General features: G+C 43.6%; 1 protein-coding gene across 1 annotated transcript in view; it reads right to left on the bottom strand.

The window, feature by feature from the left end:
• Positions 1 to 18666, bottom strand: part of DDAH1 (dimethylarginine dimethylaminohydrolase 1) — a 57695-nt gene that overhangs the window by 8889 nt on the left and 30140 nt on the right. Inside the window, exons 2-4 of the mRNA XM_059854156.1 lie at positions 8400 to 8499; positions 7249 to 7322; positions 6540 to 6659 (exon numbers count right to left, since the gene is read on the bottom strand). Of these exons, the coding sequence (XP_059710139.1) occupies positions 6540 to 6659; positions 7249 to 7322; positions 8400 to 8499 (294 nt within the window). The remainder of the gene's footprint in view (positions 1 to 6539; positions 6660 to 7248; positions 7323 to 8399; positions 8500 to 18666) is intronic.

Below are 18666 nucleotides of genomic sequence, written 5' to 3' on the forward strand. Positions count from 1 at the left end.
GTGCTGCATGGCAGGGTGTCTCGGGTGAGAGGTGATGGTACCCACTTTTGCATCCCAAGACAGGGAGTGGAGGTGACCAAGATTTGGTGCATGGTTTCCAGGACTCAACTCATCAGCTGTCATACAGAGTGATACCAGCTCAGCACTGTCCCAGGCCCAGGAGTCTGCCCAGTTTGCTTTTGAACATGTAGCAAGGTAGCTACAGAGTTCAGACAGGTACTGTGCAAGGAAACATTTATTTTCCTTTCTTTTTTTTTTTTTTAATTTGCCCCTTTAGAGCTTACCTTTACATACTTTTAGAGCTCCCCTGATTCTTGCACTAGAAGACACAGTGAACAATTGATCCCTGGTCACCTTTTCCACATACTTCCTGACTTTTTAGGCATCTGTGATCCTATCTTAGTTGGTTTTTTTCCAGGTCATAGTCATAGCTTGCTTAGTTTGTCTCCTTAGGCAACCTGTCCAGGCATCTGTCAGTCCTTATGGAACTTTTCTGAATCTTTCCAGTTATACTTCATGTTTTTTGAAATGGAGGGCCTATGCATGTAAAGTGCACACAACAGACCACATGCACATGCACCACAGCTTTATCAGTGGGAAAATGATATTCTCTGTTTGGTTTTTAGCTGAGCTAGAAACTTCAACAAGCTCAGGATGTCATTTCTGCAGCAATGATCAGTCAGAGCACATTATTTCACATGTGATGTTCAGAATAACATCAGAGTAACATTCAGCATTGTCATTCCCTCTGTCCTGGCTGCACATCATTTTACACTGAAACCAAAATTCATTCACTGATTTATTGCCCTGACTGTCTTTTGAGTTTCTTCCTAATTTCTTCATATTTAGAGAAACGATTGGCACTGGAGAGAGAAAGCAGCAGCCTTTGGGTACAACACAAGAAAGTGCAGGACAGAGTGGAGCTGATGAGCTGTGCCACAATGCTGTGTGCCTCACACAGGGACTGAGCAGCTTCTCAGAGTTTCCTTGAAACAAAGCAGTGACCATGAAACCCTTGGCTAGGCTGGCCAGAGGGGACAGAAGAGCGGAGCTGGAAAAGCCAGCAACCTTGCTGGAATGTCAAGATCTATCAGGAGTGTCCCCTCTGACATGCAGACAGGCAGAAGAGACAGCAGCATAACAGACTCAGTAGGAAGGGCTATCACAGCCACTGTGAGCAGCATAAATCAAAGGAGAATGATCTAAGCCTTCTTGTCAGGCACTGAGAAGTCTGACAGAGATCCAGGACAGGACAGCCCAGACCTACAGACCCAAACCACACTGAGGATCTCTGGGAGCCAGCAGCGCCCCGCTCTGCCACGGTCAGCACGCCAGCTTTCTTAGTCCATCCACGGCCAGAATGTTGCTTTCATTTCCGCCTAACACCCACGGTCTCAGCAGCTGGGCTTTGGGTTTGCCGCCCTGCTGCACCCTCTCAGTCATGTTTTCCAGAAGGAAGAGTTCTTTTAAGCCACCTCTCCCACCCTGCTCCTCGGCCTTTCCTGGCGCAGGACGCCTTTTGCATCATCACAGATGCAACAGGCACCGAGTGTCATTCGTGTGCACACCTGCACTGCTCTGCCCCTCCGAGCCACCACCCCTCATGGCCACACTGTCACCTGCCTGCCAGCTCTGCCAAGGACCACTGCAAAGGGAAACCATGGCCTGAGATGGAGGAAAGGAAGCAGACTACGTGGGCTGTTGTTTTCAGTGGAGAAGGCAGGAGCATGAACATCCTGTCGTTTGGAACAGGAACCCAGGGAGAGAACAGTCAAAGGGAAAAAAAAGAAGCAAAGGAACAGAAACATGAGTCCCCGTTTACGCCAAGCACATGACATCTTCTCAGTCAGCCTCTGACCCAGCTCCCGTGCCTGACAGCCTTACTGGTGAGGAAAAACATGTACTGAAAGGGACATTTTCCTCACCCTTTAAAACAAATAAACAAAACTGATTCATACAATAATCTCTAATATATAAATATATACTTTTGAGTCTTTATCTTCCAGAGATTCTTCTGCACATATGCAAACTGAACAGCATTAACACTCAGATAAGTGCAGTGGCTATTACATCATCTAAAATTAATTCAAAGTAAAACACAATGAGTTGATCTTTTAAGGTAGGAAGTCATCTTGCACTCAGTGAAGACCTACATCCTCTGAGATGGTATGAACCCCTAATTCATAAAGTAATGAAGAATCAGAAGGAGATAAAGGAAAGTACATAGAATTTTATAAGTTGATTCATGTATTGATTGATTATAAATTGATTAATTTTCCTATCTACAAGGCTGAGAGAAGCAAAGTCTCATTTTTTAATGTTTAGTTTAAAGACGAAAGTTCTCAACACTACTTTGTATTTCACTAACCTTTCCTTGTTCCTGCATTACAAAAAAGTCAGCATTCATCTGCACTTTCTGCTAATTCCCTACCTGATGTCATCTTCTTTGAGTTATTAATATTAGTAATGATTTCCACAGCAACCCATTGTGATAGCATAAATAGAGGGTTATGACTTCATGTGGGGAATAAGCAGAGGCACAAATGATGAATTCTTAAGGAAGAAGAGATAATGTTTTCATGCAAACTTGTGCATTACTAGAAAAGACAGTTGCTATACAGACAATAGGAAAAGCAGATTTAGCTGAGCCTTTTCCTGCTGCATGGAACACCAGAGAGATGAAGTTCTCCCTTAGGTGTCTGGAGGCATTTCTGTGGCAGAGCTGGGAACCCCTCTGCTTCATCCAGGCACTACAACCTTTCTGTCATGCAGGGAAACAGTGCTCAGCTCTTCAAAAGCTGGCACACTGCAGAGACTTCAGTTACACAAGATGGAGTAAGAACAAAAGGCATTTAATCAAAGGAATGGGGGCAACTGCCAATGCGAGAACAACTCCTTGTGCTCAAGTCTTTAAAAGCTCTGCTCTGATCACAGCTTGGATACAGACCAAGGGCACAGTTACCCAAAAGAGACTCCTTTCTATATCATCCTTAAGATGTGGTTTTGATAAGCCTCCCTTGATCACTATCGAAACAGCTGCATTAGCAATAGCGTCCTCCAGGGAATAATTTAGGGGAAGAATGAGCAGCTCCACTCCCAACAGAAGATACTGAGAGTCAAGAGCAAGGCAGGACAATCACGTCCAATCCTTTTTTTGAAAGCAGGAGGAAAAAAGAAAGGTATATAGCTAAAGTCATGGCATTGCATTACAGCAGATATTCCAACAGAGCCCTGACCATAAGGAAATCCCATTGAATAACGAGGCTGGACTTCAAGATACCAAGGAGCAGCACCAAAGTGCAGATGTGACCACTGCTCTGGGTCCTGCTGGGACAAGTCTGTGAGGGGACACGAGGGGTTACACGATCAGCTGCATCATTTCCTCTGCCTTGCACCCTGACTGGCAATGCTGCTCAGTCCTGACATCTGCCACGGCCACACTGCCCCTGTAATTAGCATACACTCCTCTCAAATGACCAACTGAAATCCCAGATGTTTCCCATGCCACTCCCTCATTCCAGATCTCAGAGGAAATATGCCAGACTCAGCTGACTGCAGGGCTGAGCTCAGGCCTTATGGTGGGATGAGTGCCCTCCCAGCCAAGATCCATCAGCGATCCCCGTGCAGCCTGCATTGCCCAGAGCAGTGCATTCACACCAAGGCTTTCTCTGCCAGTCCTGTGGGGACACCCCAGGGCTGCTCCTTTGGTCAATGCCTGCTATCAGAGCCTACCCAAAGACTAATTTCTCAACAGTGAGAGAACAACTTTTTTAGTAGGAACTTGCTACAGATACAATCCACACTGCTTGCAAGGGAATAGTTGAGCTTGTCAAAGCCAGGAACAACAAGTGTGACCCTCAGATGCTTTGGGATTACTACTGAGTTATCCAAAGGGTGACAGAGATGGTCTGACCAAGGACTGTGTCCACAATCATCTGCTGCTGTCCAAGTCTTCACTCATCACAGAGTGGAGGGAAATTGTGCTCTGTATCAACCAATGCAAACAGCCACAAATGTGGCTGTTCTGGATTTGGTATGGAGCAAGAGAATACAGAAAGGAGTGTGCCACAGATGCTGTGTCACAGCTCCCATTGTCACCTTGCCTAGCTTTTGCCTTTGCTGCTGGAACCTGAACTGGATTATGTCCTGGGCCAGTCCCTGCTCTTTTGCTGTCCCAGCAAGACCCCAGGGCTGTGTCCCTTGCTGGGGAAAAAGTGGTGCAGGGTGCTCACCTGCAGCACTGCCACATCAACTCCCTACACTGGGACTGGCACTGTCACAGCCCAAATCTGTCCTCATTCATGTTCACAGTAAAGGTCAGCAACTCTGGCAGTGCCTGATCAGAGCCCAGAGGTGACATGTTTACAGGAAATCCTGGCTTCACCAAGGGACCTGAAAAATAATCCCAGGCTTCATCGTCTCAACAGCCATGGCTGATGTTCAAATGTGGAATTACATGTATGGAATTATAAACAGGTTTAACTACAAGAAGGAATTAAATGCATGCTGAAAACAGCAGAGGGAAGTTAAAATTTCAGATGTGATAGTCACCAGAGGCCTTAGTACTTTCTGCACTTAATCTGTCTCTTTCTTTCACCAAGTTTCCTCAAGTGGCACTTTTCAGCTGCAATCCAAATAAATACACTACACTCGCCAAAACCTGAAGAGGATTTAATGGTTAAAATGTCATTTCTGATTTATTATCTGCTTCTAGCATGTGGTCTATTATCCTAAACTCTGGGGATTCATTTCCCAGCTCACTTGCAGAGCTTTACATTACACACACTGCACTGAACTCACGATCAATTGCACTTGGCCATATGTGAGCACCAGATGCAATTTCTTTTTCTATTTTTAAAGTATTGCAAGGATACATAACTTGCAGCAGTAAGAACAATCAAGAAAAATCTCTATTTCAAACAAGAATGTAAGCAGATAAATCCTGTTTTAAATGTAAAATGTTAGCGTAGAATGATGTAGCAGCTCACTAGAAGCAGTTGCCCAACATGACATGCAAGAACAATCCAATTAGCAGAGATGGTTAAAGACAGCTCAATCATCTTGCTTGTATGATTGCATTTCCAGTCACAAAAAATGGCAACATGAAGGAGGAGTTTAAAATAACAAGCTATTACAATAAAAAGGAGTGGCATGCTGGGCTGTGCCAGGCAACAGACTCAGCAGGAGCTCAGGGGACTGTACTGCCACAGACTCTGCCGGGTAACAGGAGAACAGCTGACAGCACTGCAACAGCTCAGCTCATCTGCTGAAATCCAAGGAGCAGCTTTTAATTCCAAGTGTCAGTTCCTCCAAGATCCTCTTGCACTTGCATTTCCACAAGACTGCAAGAAGCTGATTGCCAACTGAATTTTTTTTTTGCTTTAGTGGAAAGTAAACAAATACAAATACATTGTCAGAAAGCAAGAATTCAAATGTTAGGGGAAGCTGGTGATCAGCAGCACTGCAAATGCCATCATTTCCAAGACAATTTACCCATCTGTTTGCCAGTAGTTTCTCATAAGAGATTTAGACTCCTGGACAAACTAGATCCAGATCCTACTCACTGGAACATGTTCTGGTAACTCCATATGTAGCTGTGACATGGCTGCCTGATATAACCTGTCAGTGCTCTAGGAGCATGAGAAGAGCACATGCCACGGGACAAAACCCTGCTCCAGCCCAGACTCCTAACCTCAGCTGGCAGGGTGTGAGCAAACATTATCCTCAGACACATGCAAATGTGCTGCTAAATGTCCAGTGCAGAGAAACATACTGAGAGCTGACAGTTGATATATTTTTAAAAATGTTCCCACTAACAATTAGAGACTGCTAGATTATCTTGTTAATTATCATGTTCTTTTAAAAATGTATCTGCTTATTACTTTACCTTGACTAACGCTGGTGTTTACTTGATGGTTAGTTACCAGCAATATTTGATCAAGTTAGACAAAAAATGGTTTTGGTTATAATAACTAAATTGAAGCTAACATGAGTAGCCAAGCTGTGCAGAAGGGTTTAATCAAACTGATGAGTTCTCAGATTAGCCCTGGCTCAAATTCAAGTTGCAGCACTGAGCAACCACTACTGTAGTTGAATTTTGCTCATGTTTATAAACATTCTATACAAGGGTAGGGCCTCTTCCTCCTTCTTCATGGCAAAACTTTTATTTCCTCTCTGCGAATTCTAAAATACAAGTTTCCTCATGGCAACAACTGAAGTAAATATCTCCAGTGGTCTGACTATATCTCCTTCCTCCCTTTTAACACCAAATTATCATATTTTTAGTCTAAAAAGCTGTAAATAATAACCTGCATATTCTGTTTATTTCCTTAAGATAAACGAAGTTAAATCAATATCGCCACTCTCTTGCCTGATATAGACATTCTTTTGATTTGCACACACAGGAGACCCTAACACAAAGTGGTTGTTTCCTCTTTCACTAATCTATATGTATTTTAAAATTCCAGCATCCTTAAGCAGATATCATAAAAAGAACAGAAAGAGATATGCTGTTTAGAATATTTTCTTAGGTGCTTTACCTTGAGGGCTTTCTGTGCAGCTTCACTTGATCCAATAGCAATCAAGTTTGGTCCAGCCATGCTGCAAAAGCTCTTCAGATGCAAAGAATCATGAACAGGGACTGTGGAGACAGCATAATCCTGTATGGGAGTAAAGAAGGGTGCTATAAATATTTTTTAAGTGTCCTAGTTCTGTAATTATATGGAGACATTCCATAATTAATTTTACTCTCTGCAAATTATCAACCCCAGGGCACAGTGTCAACTGTTTCAGTATGACACTCTCCTCTGGACCAGCTGGTCTTGTCTGGAGACTGACATAAAATCCAGAACATGTTTCAAATACTACTATTGTTGCAACCATAAAGAAATACATTAAAATGCTTAATTAAACAGTAGGTACATAAAACCTCTCCAGGAAACAGCAATAAGAGCACAGGGCTGATACATGAGAACATGAAGAACAGGAGTGTTGATGTGCTCCCAAAAAATAACAGCCTCCCACTATCCAACTGATTGTTATGCAGCAATCTCACATTTCAGATCCAACTTCAGCATCTATCACTTTACAGGATGCTCAAACCTTTCAGCACCTTGTACCTTTGGGGTTTTTTAAATTAGGTCTTAAATAAAGTACATGAGTATGACCAACATCTTAGCCACTACAATTGTTCAATTAGTTCAGTGAATAAGAACTTCTATTTCCTGTGGCATGAAGGAATCTACAAACCTTAAATGTGTCAGCCAGAATTTCTGCACCACGTTGATTTGTCCGCCTGGAGAGACCTACGAAAAATTCTCTGCCTGGAATGAAAAAGCAGACTAACTTTAGAGGCATTCTGAAGCAGTCTTTCAAGGATTTTCATGTTACATGTTTCTTTTCTCAAGCTGAGTATTTAAATTGAAAATTCAGCACAAAAGAATGCAACCTGCAATTGTGAGTTGATAATCTAAAGCAATTAATCCTTTGCCAGAAGAGATATTTAACCAGAAGCATAAATAGCTTCCTCTTCTAAATCTCTCCAGTGGTCATTGGGTCAGGAAAGACAACAGCTGGACTGGATTAGTACACCACTGATGAACCATTTCCATCTCCCTTTGAGATTTCCTCTGGGCTCAAGGCAGATCTGCAGTCATCAGCATCCTCCAGCACCAGAGAAAATCAGTGCTGGATCTGCACTGCCTTAGGAAGGCCTCCCTTCCTGGTCTGCCTCTGTAGAGACCCTTCTTTCCCTGTGGTGCACTAAGGCAGGCAGCCAGCCTCCTGTGATGCTGATCAAAACAAACAGGCTTATTCAGCACAGGCAGGGAGCAGCCCTGTGTGCAGCCAATGTGAGAAAATGCCTAATGGGTTTAATGACACAAAAAACACAGGCAGTATCTTCATCTTTGAAGTCAGCCATGCATGTAAGGCTCATGACATCTGACAGGCAACTCCACCACATCCCCGATAAACTAAAAATGCATTTTTTTGCATTTAATTCATTGAACTAGTGACAATTGTCTGCATCAAGCCTTTACAAGTCCTGTAAATTAGTCTGGTGAATGTTAGCTGCTTGTTATAAGAAATATGAAACAACCCCAGACAGCTGACTACTGAAAGCATTTTTCTTATTGGCACTTTACAAGCTAAAATAAAATCTGTATGCACAGTGCTGTTCTTTGTAGTGTGTGTACTGCTACTCCATTTATTCAGGTATCAGGCAGGACATTGAGGGCTGCACTGAGAACTCATCTTTCAGCAACCTTCGTGACATTTAGCAAAGAACAGATTCAGCAAACCACAGGAATGACATTTATTATGCTGGTATCAGACAACATGCGGTCTTTAGGGCAGTCAGAACATGTAAACAGCAAATTCACTCCCTGTAATTATGATACCTGTAAATAAGACGTCTCCACCATCCAAGGTTGCATTTTCATCCACCATCTCAACTATATTAAGGTTGAGACTTTCCAGTACTCTCTTCATGGCTTCAACCTGTTTAAAAGAGAGTTATTACAGACAGATTATACTGTTGAAAAATTTTTTTAAAACCTGCCAGGAATACATAGAATTAATAAGAAATAAAGCCTTTTAATGCACCTTTAGCAAGATGGATGGCAGGGCCCTTTGCGGCCCTGCCCATCACAGTTCCCCACCTGTGGTCAGAGGCCTCTGTGGTCTGGGGGGATGGGTTGGCAAGGGGCAGAGATCAGGCTCTTTGCAGAGGAGCCATGCAGCATTCAGGAGGGACAGACAAGGGGTCCAAAGCACATGTTAAGCCCAATCCCTCTGCACAGTAATATCCTCTTGCAAACCCTGTCCCTCGGATTTGGGCCAGAAGAAGCACCAGCAGAGGAGTGAGGTTCATTCCTTCCTCTCTGCTCAGACACAAGAGGTGGCTCTGCCAGCCATGGAGGTGGCAGCTCTACCCCAAGCCCCTCTTCAGCCCTCAGGGAAAAAAAAATCCCCTAGTCAGTAAATGTTCAAATTTCTTATGGCTTTGCAATTTTACTAGGCACTAGTTCTCCTTGCATGTTTGAGCTACCCTGCTTCAGAATTACAAGACATTTCATGCCTTTACATTGTGGGGCTTAATGCTTGCTGTGGAGAGCCACACACATGGCTGGAAGTCAGAGCCTGTTTCCTGCTGAAAGAAGCTTGTATTAGGAGCAGGGAATGCAGCTTCAGTAGGTTCCTTCTTTCCCACTAAGGGCTGCTGAGGATGCCTAAATCAGAATCTGTTTCTATAGAGGCTCAAATCACTTGCCACCCAGAACAGGGACTATGCTCAAACAACATCACTGTGGTGCCTTGTAAGCCAAAAGAAGAATCTACACACAACCAACCACTCACCAAAAGCATAAACTTGCACAATGCCAATAAAAATAAGAGCTCATCCACAGAAATGTGAACTTGATCCCACACAGGGGCATCTTCATGTTCAGTGAAACTTCCTCACCATGGTTAACTAGAGGTGCCCAGAAGGCATTAATAAACATGGCAAACACACTGAACTCCTTTTATATTCCTGCATGTCCCACAGGTCACTCATCTATTTAAAGTGCTAAATTAGGCATTTCTAGAAAAAAAACCACATGAAGCTAAAACAAGTGACACCATACTAGTCTTACTGCACTATACAACAACAGAGGCAATCCTAGCAGCCCTACTCCTGGGCTCTGCCAAACTACACCTGCCACAGCAGTGGAAGGACATATGATGGCGACAGGTCCTTCATTCTCACTGTGGCACAAGAGCAGCACACAGTTTAGCTGGCACACTTTCCTAAGAGCAGTGCTGGCTTTAGGGAATAAAGAAAGAGACAGACATGATCCACCTAAGCTGCCTTTTCCTGCTCATTTTCCGTGACTCGGCAATGTGGCATTTGTGAGTGATCCCATTAACCCTGAGCCCGGGCTCAAGGGCAGGTCCCCATGGGCTGCCAGGACAGGTGATGTTGGTCTGGCTAGGATACACTGGGGGCAGCACTGTATCCAAGCCTGATCTGCTCTCTGGAGGCTTCTCTTCTTCTCTAGCATCTTCTCACTCTCCAGTCACTTGAGAGAAAAACCCTGGACAAGCACACTGTTAAAGTAGGTGCCTCAGTTAAAACTTGTGAAGGACAGAGGCAGATCTTTGTGCCACCTGCAGAACTCTGATGGGTTATACTGCAACTCAGAACTGTATCCAGGGGGTTTCTGATTGCAAGGGATTCATCCTCTCCACACAAAAAACCATCTAAGGCCTTGGCATGCAGCCTGGAATGAGCCTACAGCATGCCTTTTACAGTTAACACTTCTTTTTTGCTCCTCTGTCTTTCACCTGATGTTAAAATGACTTCAGGCAGAAAGCTGGCACTCAAGTCTCCAGGCTTAGTAGAAAGGCTTAATCTTTCTTAGTCTTGTTGTTTTACCTCCAGCATTCTTTAAAATTAGGTTTATAATGTGGATTGGACCCACGTGGTGTTTTACAAATAAATGGGGTACAGCTGAGGTAATATTGGGAAACTGCTGTTGTACAAACATGGCAACATTTCATAACATCCCTATGCTGATAGCAGAATGATTTCTTTTGTCTGTGAAGCCCAGTGGGTTTTACTGTGCAGGTGCTACGTGAATAAGAGTCAATAGAACCCAAAGAAGAAAACAATAGTTTAATATGGAGTAATGGAGATGCAGCATGATAAAAGCAGGGTTCCATTCCAAGAACACACAGATTCACTCTTTTGTGCTGACACGAGGTAGACAGGCAAACCCCCAAGTGGGACACCAGTCACAGGCAGTTAGAATAAATAAATAAAATCATCAGATGGGAGTATTTAAGGCAGAAGGCCAAATGACAAGGAAAAACAGGTTTACCCAGCCTGTTGCATGGTCACCTATCTCCAATTAATCTACAACCTCCAGCAACTTCCAAAGCCAAAACACCAAGAAGAGAAAGCCCTTTCAGGAGATGTGCTGCCGAGCAGGTGCTCCCAGCAGAAGCTGTCTGGGCTGGCAGAGGAAATCAAGCCAGTGGCTGCCCTGCCATGCACCCACTCCCCACAGCACTCCTGCCCTGCCCCCTGACCACATCTCCAGAAGCAGAAGCATCAGCAGAGCTGTGGATGATACTGCGGAACAGGAACACCATACCCACTTTCCATGGGGAGACACAAAAGCTCCTCAGGAGCACAGAACAACATCTGAGAGAGCAAAGAGGTGCAAAACCTGGGCAGCCTGCAGGCACTGTGTGAAGGTGCCTCCTGTAGTGAAGGCTCAAGCCTCAAGGCTTCCTGAAGACCTAATGGGACCAGGAATGTGCAACAATTGTGATGAGAGTTGCGACCAGGGATGGGCAGCAGTTGCTGTGATGAGAGACACCAGTCACCAATGTGGGTGTGAGCTCCCTTCAGCAGGTGGGAAACCTGCTTTTACCTGAGCATTGCAAACCATGCTGGCTGCTGAGGAGAGAGACCACCGCAGGGACCAAGGGCAGCACAGAGCTCCCCAGGGAGGGGCAGGCAGGGAGGCAGCAGCACTTCACATCCCTGGCCCAGAAGGCCAACTAATAACCCTTGCACTAGAGCACCAATTAACTAAAGTGCCTAGCTAATGAGGCTAGCAGAATGTAAATGCTGACTTTGGATTTGTGATTTGAGTCATATGGATGTTTTAATCACCAGTTGCTGATTACCATTTAACTACCAAGCTACATCAGAGATGTCTTGAATTGTTTCTTTATTTAATTTACAGGGATTGATGCAGTTGTAGCACAGACATTAAGGAAAGTTAAGAGAACTAAAAGTTGTCCAAAGTCACAGAAAACTAGTTTAATTTGCTTCACGGTGTCCAAGCCTTTAAAGATATTTGTAACATCATCACATTGTTTTCCTCCAACAGCTGGGTTCATTCTAGCTTATAAAACCAAATTTAAACAAATAAAATGACTGCCATATAAATAGCTGGATCACTTTTCCATGATGGGTGTTCATGGATTCAAGCTGCAACACTGTTTTGTAAGGACTTCAAGCAACCAGCAGAAATTCTTAAGTGTTTGAATTGGGAAGTGCTGTTCACATGTCTGCTGACGCATGCATGTTAGGAAAATCTTTCAATATCCCTTGCTGTGTAAAATAGAAGTCTCAAGTTACTCTTTTTTTTTTCCTACATGCAACAAGAGAAACTTCAATCAGTTGAAGCAGAGATGAAAAAAGCTCAGGCTAAGATGAAGAAGACTGAACAGAAAACCTGACATTATTAAAAAGACAACTGAAAAGAAAACCCCATAAAGAAACACACTTGTAAATAAAGGATTCTAGAAAACAAAGCCAGGAGTGAATAGCCCATCTGCAGAGTTTCCTGTAGAGGGGACAGCACAGACACACATGATCCCCACCACAGCATCTCTAACGCCATCCTGCAGCAGTCCTGAGCTGGGTCTCCAACACAGCATGTCCTTGGAATGTCCTTGACACAGTACCACCTTGGAAACAGCATATGCAGCATTCAGAGTTGGGTTAGCATGGGGTAAAGTCCACACAAGTAGCTTGAATCTTTATCTCATCACTGCAAAAGGGACTCTAAAGCTTGGCTCCATCCTTAAACCTTCCCACATCATGAAGGATTGTGCTACTTTCTAACAGAGCTCCTAGAGAAAGGGAACGAGATACAATCTCAAACTAAGGATGGACAAGTGATTGTTATCCTCAAGTAAGATGTTTAAAAAAGGGATGTAGGAAAAGGGGTTGATTTTACAAAGTCCTCTATTCTGCTCACTCTTTACCCTCTCCAAATAACTGACAGCCATTTTTGGAAGTGTGGTCTCTTAAAACATATTGGTGACATTTTCATTCATTATGAATGAAAGACTAATTCACAGAGCTAGCTTTGATGTATAAACAAATAACCACCTCATGCTTTTTTTCCAGGAAAGAACTAAAAACCAGTGAATAGAAAAGTCCTCTGTGGAACCACAGTTACCCAGGAGACACCAGTAAAATGCACAAAATATTTGGACATTACCTGATTACAAGCATTGTCACTATGAAGAAGACTTACACTGCTTGCTCTTTTAGAAGCAGCCAAGAGGAAAAGTCACCTTCCCTCACTTTATCTCCTTTATTTGAAAACTAAAATCCCAGGTAGTCAGAAATGTTGCACACAAAGAGAGCACTCATCTGCATCCTTTCAGATTTCTGTATCTTATTATCTCAGGTCAGCTTAAGGTTTGTAACGTGATATTGGGTTTCATTGTACGTGTATCCATTAGTACATGGGCTGAGTGTTAAAGCTTGTATGCTTTGTGCAGTAATAATTTTCTAATAAGCACATTCCTGGTGTGAGACGGGATGTGTCTAATCCACAGCAAAGCTGATTGAGAGACAATGGGCTCCAGCCAGCTCAGCTCTGTTTCAAGGAAGGAGGACAATAACTGCGTTTGACATTTATAAAAATCTAATTTCCTCGTGCTTTAAAAATGGAGCTCATTACCCTTCGGACTGGTGCCTTCCACCAATTACTGTAACTGATGTGTGGGGATTTTTTCCTTCTCTATATTAGTACTTGATGCACTCTAAACATAGGCTGCTTCCTAAATTATTTACTGATCTCCTGTGCACTAACCATATTATGGGATTTATGTTATTGACAGAAGAAGGAAATTATCTTTTCAAAAGACAGTGGAAACAGGGAAATGATTTTGCAAGCCACCATCCCACACCTGCCAAGAGCAGGGCAGCTTTTCCCCTGGGTGGTGGGGCCATGGGTGAGGCGCCACTCAGGCTCCCAAAATGCCCCATGGGCAGGGGCACAGCTGGGGCTTGGCAGAAGCTGTAGATGGTATCAAATCAGGCATCTCCTAATGACTGCAATGACTGATCTGCCTTTGTGTCCAAGCTCTTGATGAAAGGGGGAAGGTGCCTCCTGCCGTGTCTTAAAGAAAAGGATGCAGAGAGATTCGGAGGGCAGAAGACTATCCCATGATCCAGAGGTGAAATGAGGTTTCTAAGCTAGCAGAGCTCAGCTCCCTGTGCTCACAGCTCAGCTCTCCAGAGACCAACCACAGCTCTAACAAAAAGGGCTCTCAGTCCAAGACACACTACTGCACTGTCTCCTGAAAGTTTACATCCACCACCCATTTCTCCAGCTTGTTAAATCACAAATACTGCATTTCAGACTTTACTTCATTGTGTTATAAACAGGCATTCATAGCTGTGCGAAGCAAATGTCAGACCTAACATATGCAAAAGTTGGACTATAATAATCTCAAAGGTGATTACTTCTGGAGCCATAGCTCTGAGTTCACAAAGTGCCACTGTCAATATATCACACATTTTTCAACGAGGTTCTGAGCAAAGGCTATAAACAGAGACGAACAAATCTGGGACCAGGAAAGGGCAGACTTCAGTTTTGCAAAACCAGATACCCATGTTGGTCATAATCCACGTTCTTGCTTGCCTGAATCTGGTCCATTGGTCATGAGGGAAGTCTGTCTCCTTCTGATGATAAGCACTGCCTAACTGGACTTGCACAGGCTTCAAAGAAAATAAAGCAGTGCTGCAATGGTTTTGAGGGTTTTTGAGAATAAAACCCCACTCCTGGTTGTTTTCTTGCTTTAAGTAGTCAGATGCACATCCCTGTGCATATTGATCTCAGAAATGTGTGGGATGTGGATTGTGGCAGAGTCTCCAACTCATTTTCCCAGTGTTGATACCAGAAAGGGCCCTGGCTCTTGAAAGCTCATCAGGAAAGAGCATAAGAACAAGATGCTCCAGAACTGCTATTCAATGAAGGTCATGCAGTAACAGTGTGTTAAGAGCAAGACAAAAAAGGTTAGCTCTGTCCTACAAACAGCCACCAGCACACCCTGGTAAGGACATTGTGTACTTGCCATTCCCACTTCCACCAGCTGACAGGTTTGCTTTGGCAATCAGCCTTCCTCTTCATCCACATAGGGCCTTTGTGTCCATCCCACATCCCACTGCCTCTTTTGAGAAAGGGAGAAAAGGAAAAGACCAGCAGTGGCCTGGTCCCAAAGTGGATCACCACTGCTCAGCAGCAGGCTCCCAGATGACATGGGTGGATATGCTGCTCCCAAGACACCCACACAAATCACATCTGGTCTGCTCAGCTCTGAGTAATCTCAGCATGACCTCACTAAACTGGGCTGAACATCACATACCCAGAAAAAGGTTTTTTTGGCATTTCAGCTGATGATAGCCTGCCACTCTGCCAACATGGAGGTCCAAGGCCAGGCCCTTACCCAGGTGGAGGGGCGGTTACACAGTAGCATCAATCAGCCTCTCCTGGCTCAGGGGCTGTGCCAAAATACCAACCAGCACAGCTTGTCCTCAAGCTTCAACCATTTTTCATCAAATGAGGCCACAGGAGGAACAAGAAAGAATACCAAGGGACTCCTGAACCGTACTCGCAAGGAAAAGACAACTTCTTAGTTTCTCCTGATACACAGATCCCACACTAATGCCTCTAGATTGCAGCTCTAAGACAGTTTCATGCTTAATCAAAGCTAGCACCAGAAGCAGGTGCAGTTTCTGGCACAATTTTGGGGGTTTATGAACCATGGAGTTCAGAAAGGGCCACAGAGATAATGATTCCATTTGCTACTGCCCAGGCACTGCTAATTATGGATCCAAACCCACTTCCTACCCTACTCCTTAAACAGTCTCAAGGGATGTGCTGATGTACCTGGTGTAGAGTGGCCACTGTCCCAAGAGAGTGACCTGAGACTGGGGTGAGCCCAGTACCATACCAGGGATTACCAGGGAAAGGGACACATGGAAAAAGCTGGACCAGGGCAGCACAGAGGGGGACTGGCACACGTAGGAAAACCAGAATAAGGGGGAGTGTCTAAGGTTTCTTGTCCTAGAAAAGCTTCTTGATCAAATAAGAGGGGAGCTTCAATCTGCCTGATCTCAGGAATTCAAGCAGCAACCTCTGCTTGATCAACTCTTCCAGGTACATACAGTTAAAAACATAATTAATCTGGCTGTCCTTTGAACATGTTGTGTTTTAATATCTAAGCAGAACTGAGGCACATAAGAAAAACTTTACACAGCCCACCAGGAGTAAAACATGCCTGGGTTTCTCCTTCCTCTCTTTCACCATTTAGCCTTTAAAATGCAAGAACACTATTTCCCATAAAGCAGGAGCCAGCAACCAGCTCACTACAAAAAGCTGGGCTGAAATTTCAACCCACAGCAAGTGGAAATAATTTCAGTCAGGTTTTAAAAACTCACTGGGAAACAAAAAAGGATGTTAAAAAGATGGAGATTTAAAGTCACTAGAAGAATAGACTCTCAGAGATCCACTAAGCATAAAATCAGGTTAGTGGAAAAGTTTAAGGGGCATGAATGCATTGCTAGAGAAAAACAGAGAAGATTTTGCCGGATAAAGATGATGACATGAAATTTAAGTCGTACACAGGCATGCTGAGAAAATAATGTTCTAAATACTTTCTACTTACAATTACAAAATGATCAATTGTTAAATGTTGGACAGAGAAATATATTCCATTCTGTCTGGACATGCACAGCAGGCCAAGAATGCACCTGGATAAGCCAAGCATTCATTATCTCCCAGACACTCAATATCCCATAATACCCTCAGTGGCTGCCAGCTCCTTGTCCATCGTTGACCAAACGCCATGTGCCCCATTTTACAGCTGAAAAGTATTTAAAATTCATGAAGCCTGTTGAAAGCTCAACTGTCACATTCTGCTCATTCCACAGGGTATGGGAAAACCGTGCAGAAGGGACATTTCAACCAGGGCTATTATGGCTCTTGAATAACCAATATTCCATTAAATTGCTAATAAACCCACTTGAAGATAAGTTGATCACAATCAAACCATACAGCAGCATTCCTTTCCTTTAACACCAAGTTGTCAGGTTTCACTCTGTACTGTACTACTGTTTCTGCGCCATTTGTTCCTGCCTTGACACAGAGCATTCAAGACACTCACTTTGTCCCCAGTAATCTAAATGCCCTATTCTAAAGAGGCTGAAAGATCTTTGGCAAGGATACTCTGCTTATTTTAAGGTAGGGAAGTCTTTTCAAAGGAAAAATGAAAAATAATTAAATACCCTCAACAGGGAAATGTGGGGCTTTGCAGCTTCTTGAACAAGGTGCTCACAATTTGAACACAGTGGTAAATGGTATCAGCACCTCCCAGCTTCACTAGAGCTCAGCCAAGCTTGGTCTGGTACGAATTTTCATTTGAGTTTGCAGTTCAGCAACTCATTTCATCCTTCCTTCACTAAATCTTAGTTTTATCAACCAAATATAAAAAACTTCTCAAAAAACCTTCAAGAGTATTTGTTTTGCATTAAAATGGATTTTGTTAGATTCCTCACAGTTAGTTGTCAAGCTGCTGGCAGGTCTGCCATTGTCTGCTGATCTGCTGTGTGCACACGTCCTCGTACCAAGAAGGCTCCAAGTTTTGTAATTTTTAACACTGAAAAGCATATCAATGTCATTCTCAGAGGATGTTTGAAAGCTTTAACTTTATATTGACCAACCCAACTCTGCTGAAAAGCAGCTCCCACCCAGCTCAATCACCACCCAGCTCTGACATCTCCCATCATCTCTCTGAGGTATATGGGAACCAACCTGTAGATTTCAGCTGCACAAATGGCCAAGAATCATCATCACGAACATCTGATCCTATTTAGTCTCTCTGGTGGGAAGCTCCAGACACGACCCAGTGGTTGCCACCACATCTCCACTGCCACGCACCAAGGATGGGCAGGGAGGAGAAGCAATTGCTCCAGAGGGCACCTGCCAGTCCTGGCTCCCTCTGGAACCAATTCAGCTCAAGGAGCAATGGCCATCCTCAGAGGCAACAAAGAATATTTTTCTTCCCATTGAATTCACTCAGTAAGTGGCCTTTCACGAGGAGCATCCGGCTGCTCCTATGTTATTTGATAACAAGGGCCCCACAGGCAGAGGTTATACTAACCCAACATTTTTCTCCTCTAATAATAGGTTTCATTCATGCTTTCAGAGAGGTTGACCTGTCTATCTTATTTTAGCTATGCTAACACATGCTGCAAGAGTGCCCTGAGGTGTCTAGACATATATAACAACAATAGTGGCAAAAAATTTAAATTCTGATCATTTTCCTTCTCCCAGCTAATTCTAGTAAGGTTTCCACTGGCAGGCAAAAGAAGTGTAATGCCAGCAGGCCTATGGAAGTTTGCTGGTAGCCATGAAATGGAGTTAAATCCTTGGAGACACACCAATGGTTTCAAACAGTCAATAATACATCTCAATATTAAAAAAGCAAACAGATAATCATCTAATGATCAAATTTGCCACCAGAGGGCTAGGTGAGACATTTCAACCTGAAAATAACCTTTACCAGTCTAATACTATACTGACAATTTTAATAAATTCTTAAAGAAAACTATGCTGTAAGTAATATGGCTATTGTTCCTTGAACTCACAGTGACAATGGAAAAGAAAGAGCCAGTTTTCCAAGTCCTGCTTTGGCACCAACTTCCCATCTTACAGTCATAAGAAGGGAACAAGGATAAAACAGCAAGCAGTAAAACATGAAGAGCACATGCAAGGCGCAGCAGTTGGTGCAGTCTCTTTTAAGAGATATAAACTTTAATCAATGCATTGCCCTGCATTTCCTTGCAGGCTCACCATGAGTTCAGCC

Source organism: Haemorhous mexicanus, chromosome 9 (genome assembly GCF_027477595.1).
Source record: "Haemorhous mexicanus isolate bHaeMex1 chromosome 9, bHaeMex1.pri, whole genome shotgun sequence".
NCBI classification, from domain to species: domain Eukaryota; kingdom Metazoa; phylum Chordata; class Aves; order Passeriformes; family Fringillidae; genus Haemorhous; species Haemorhous mexicanus.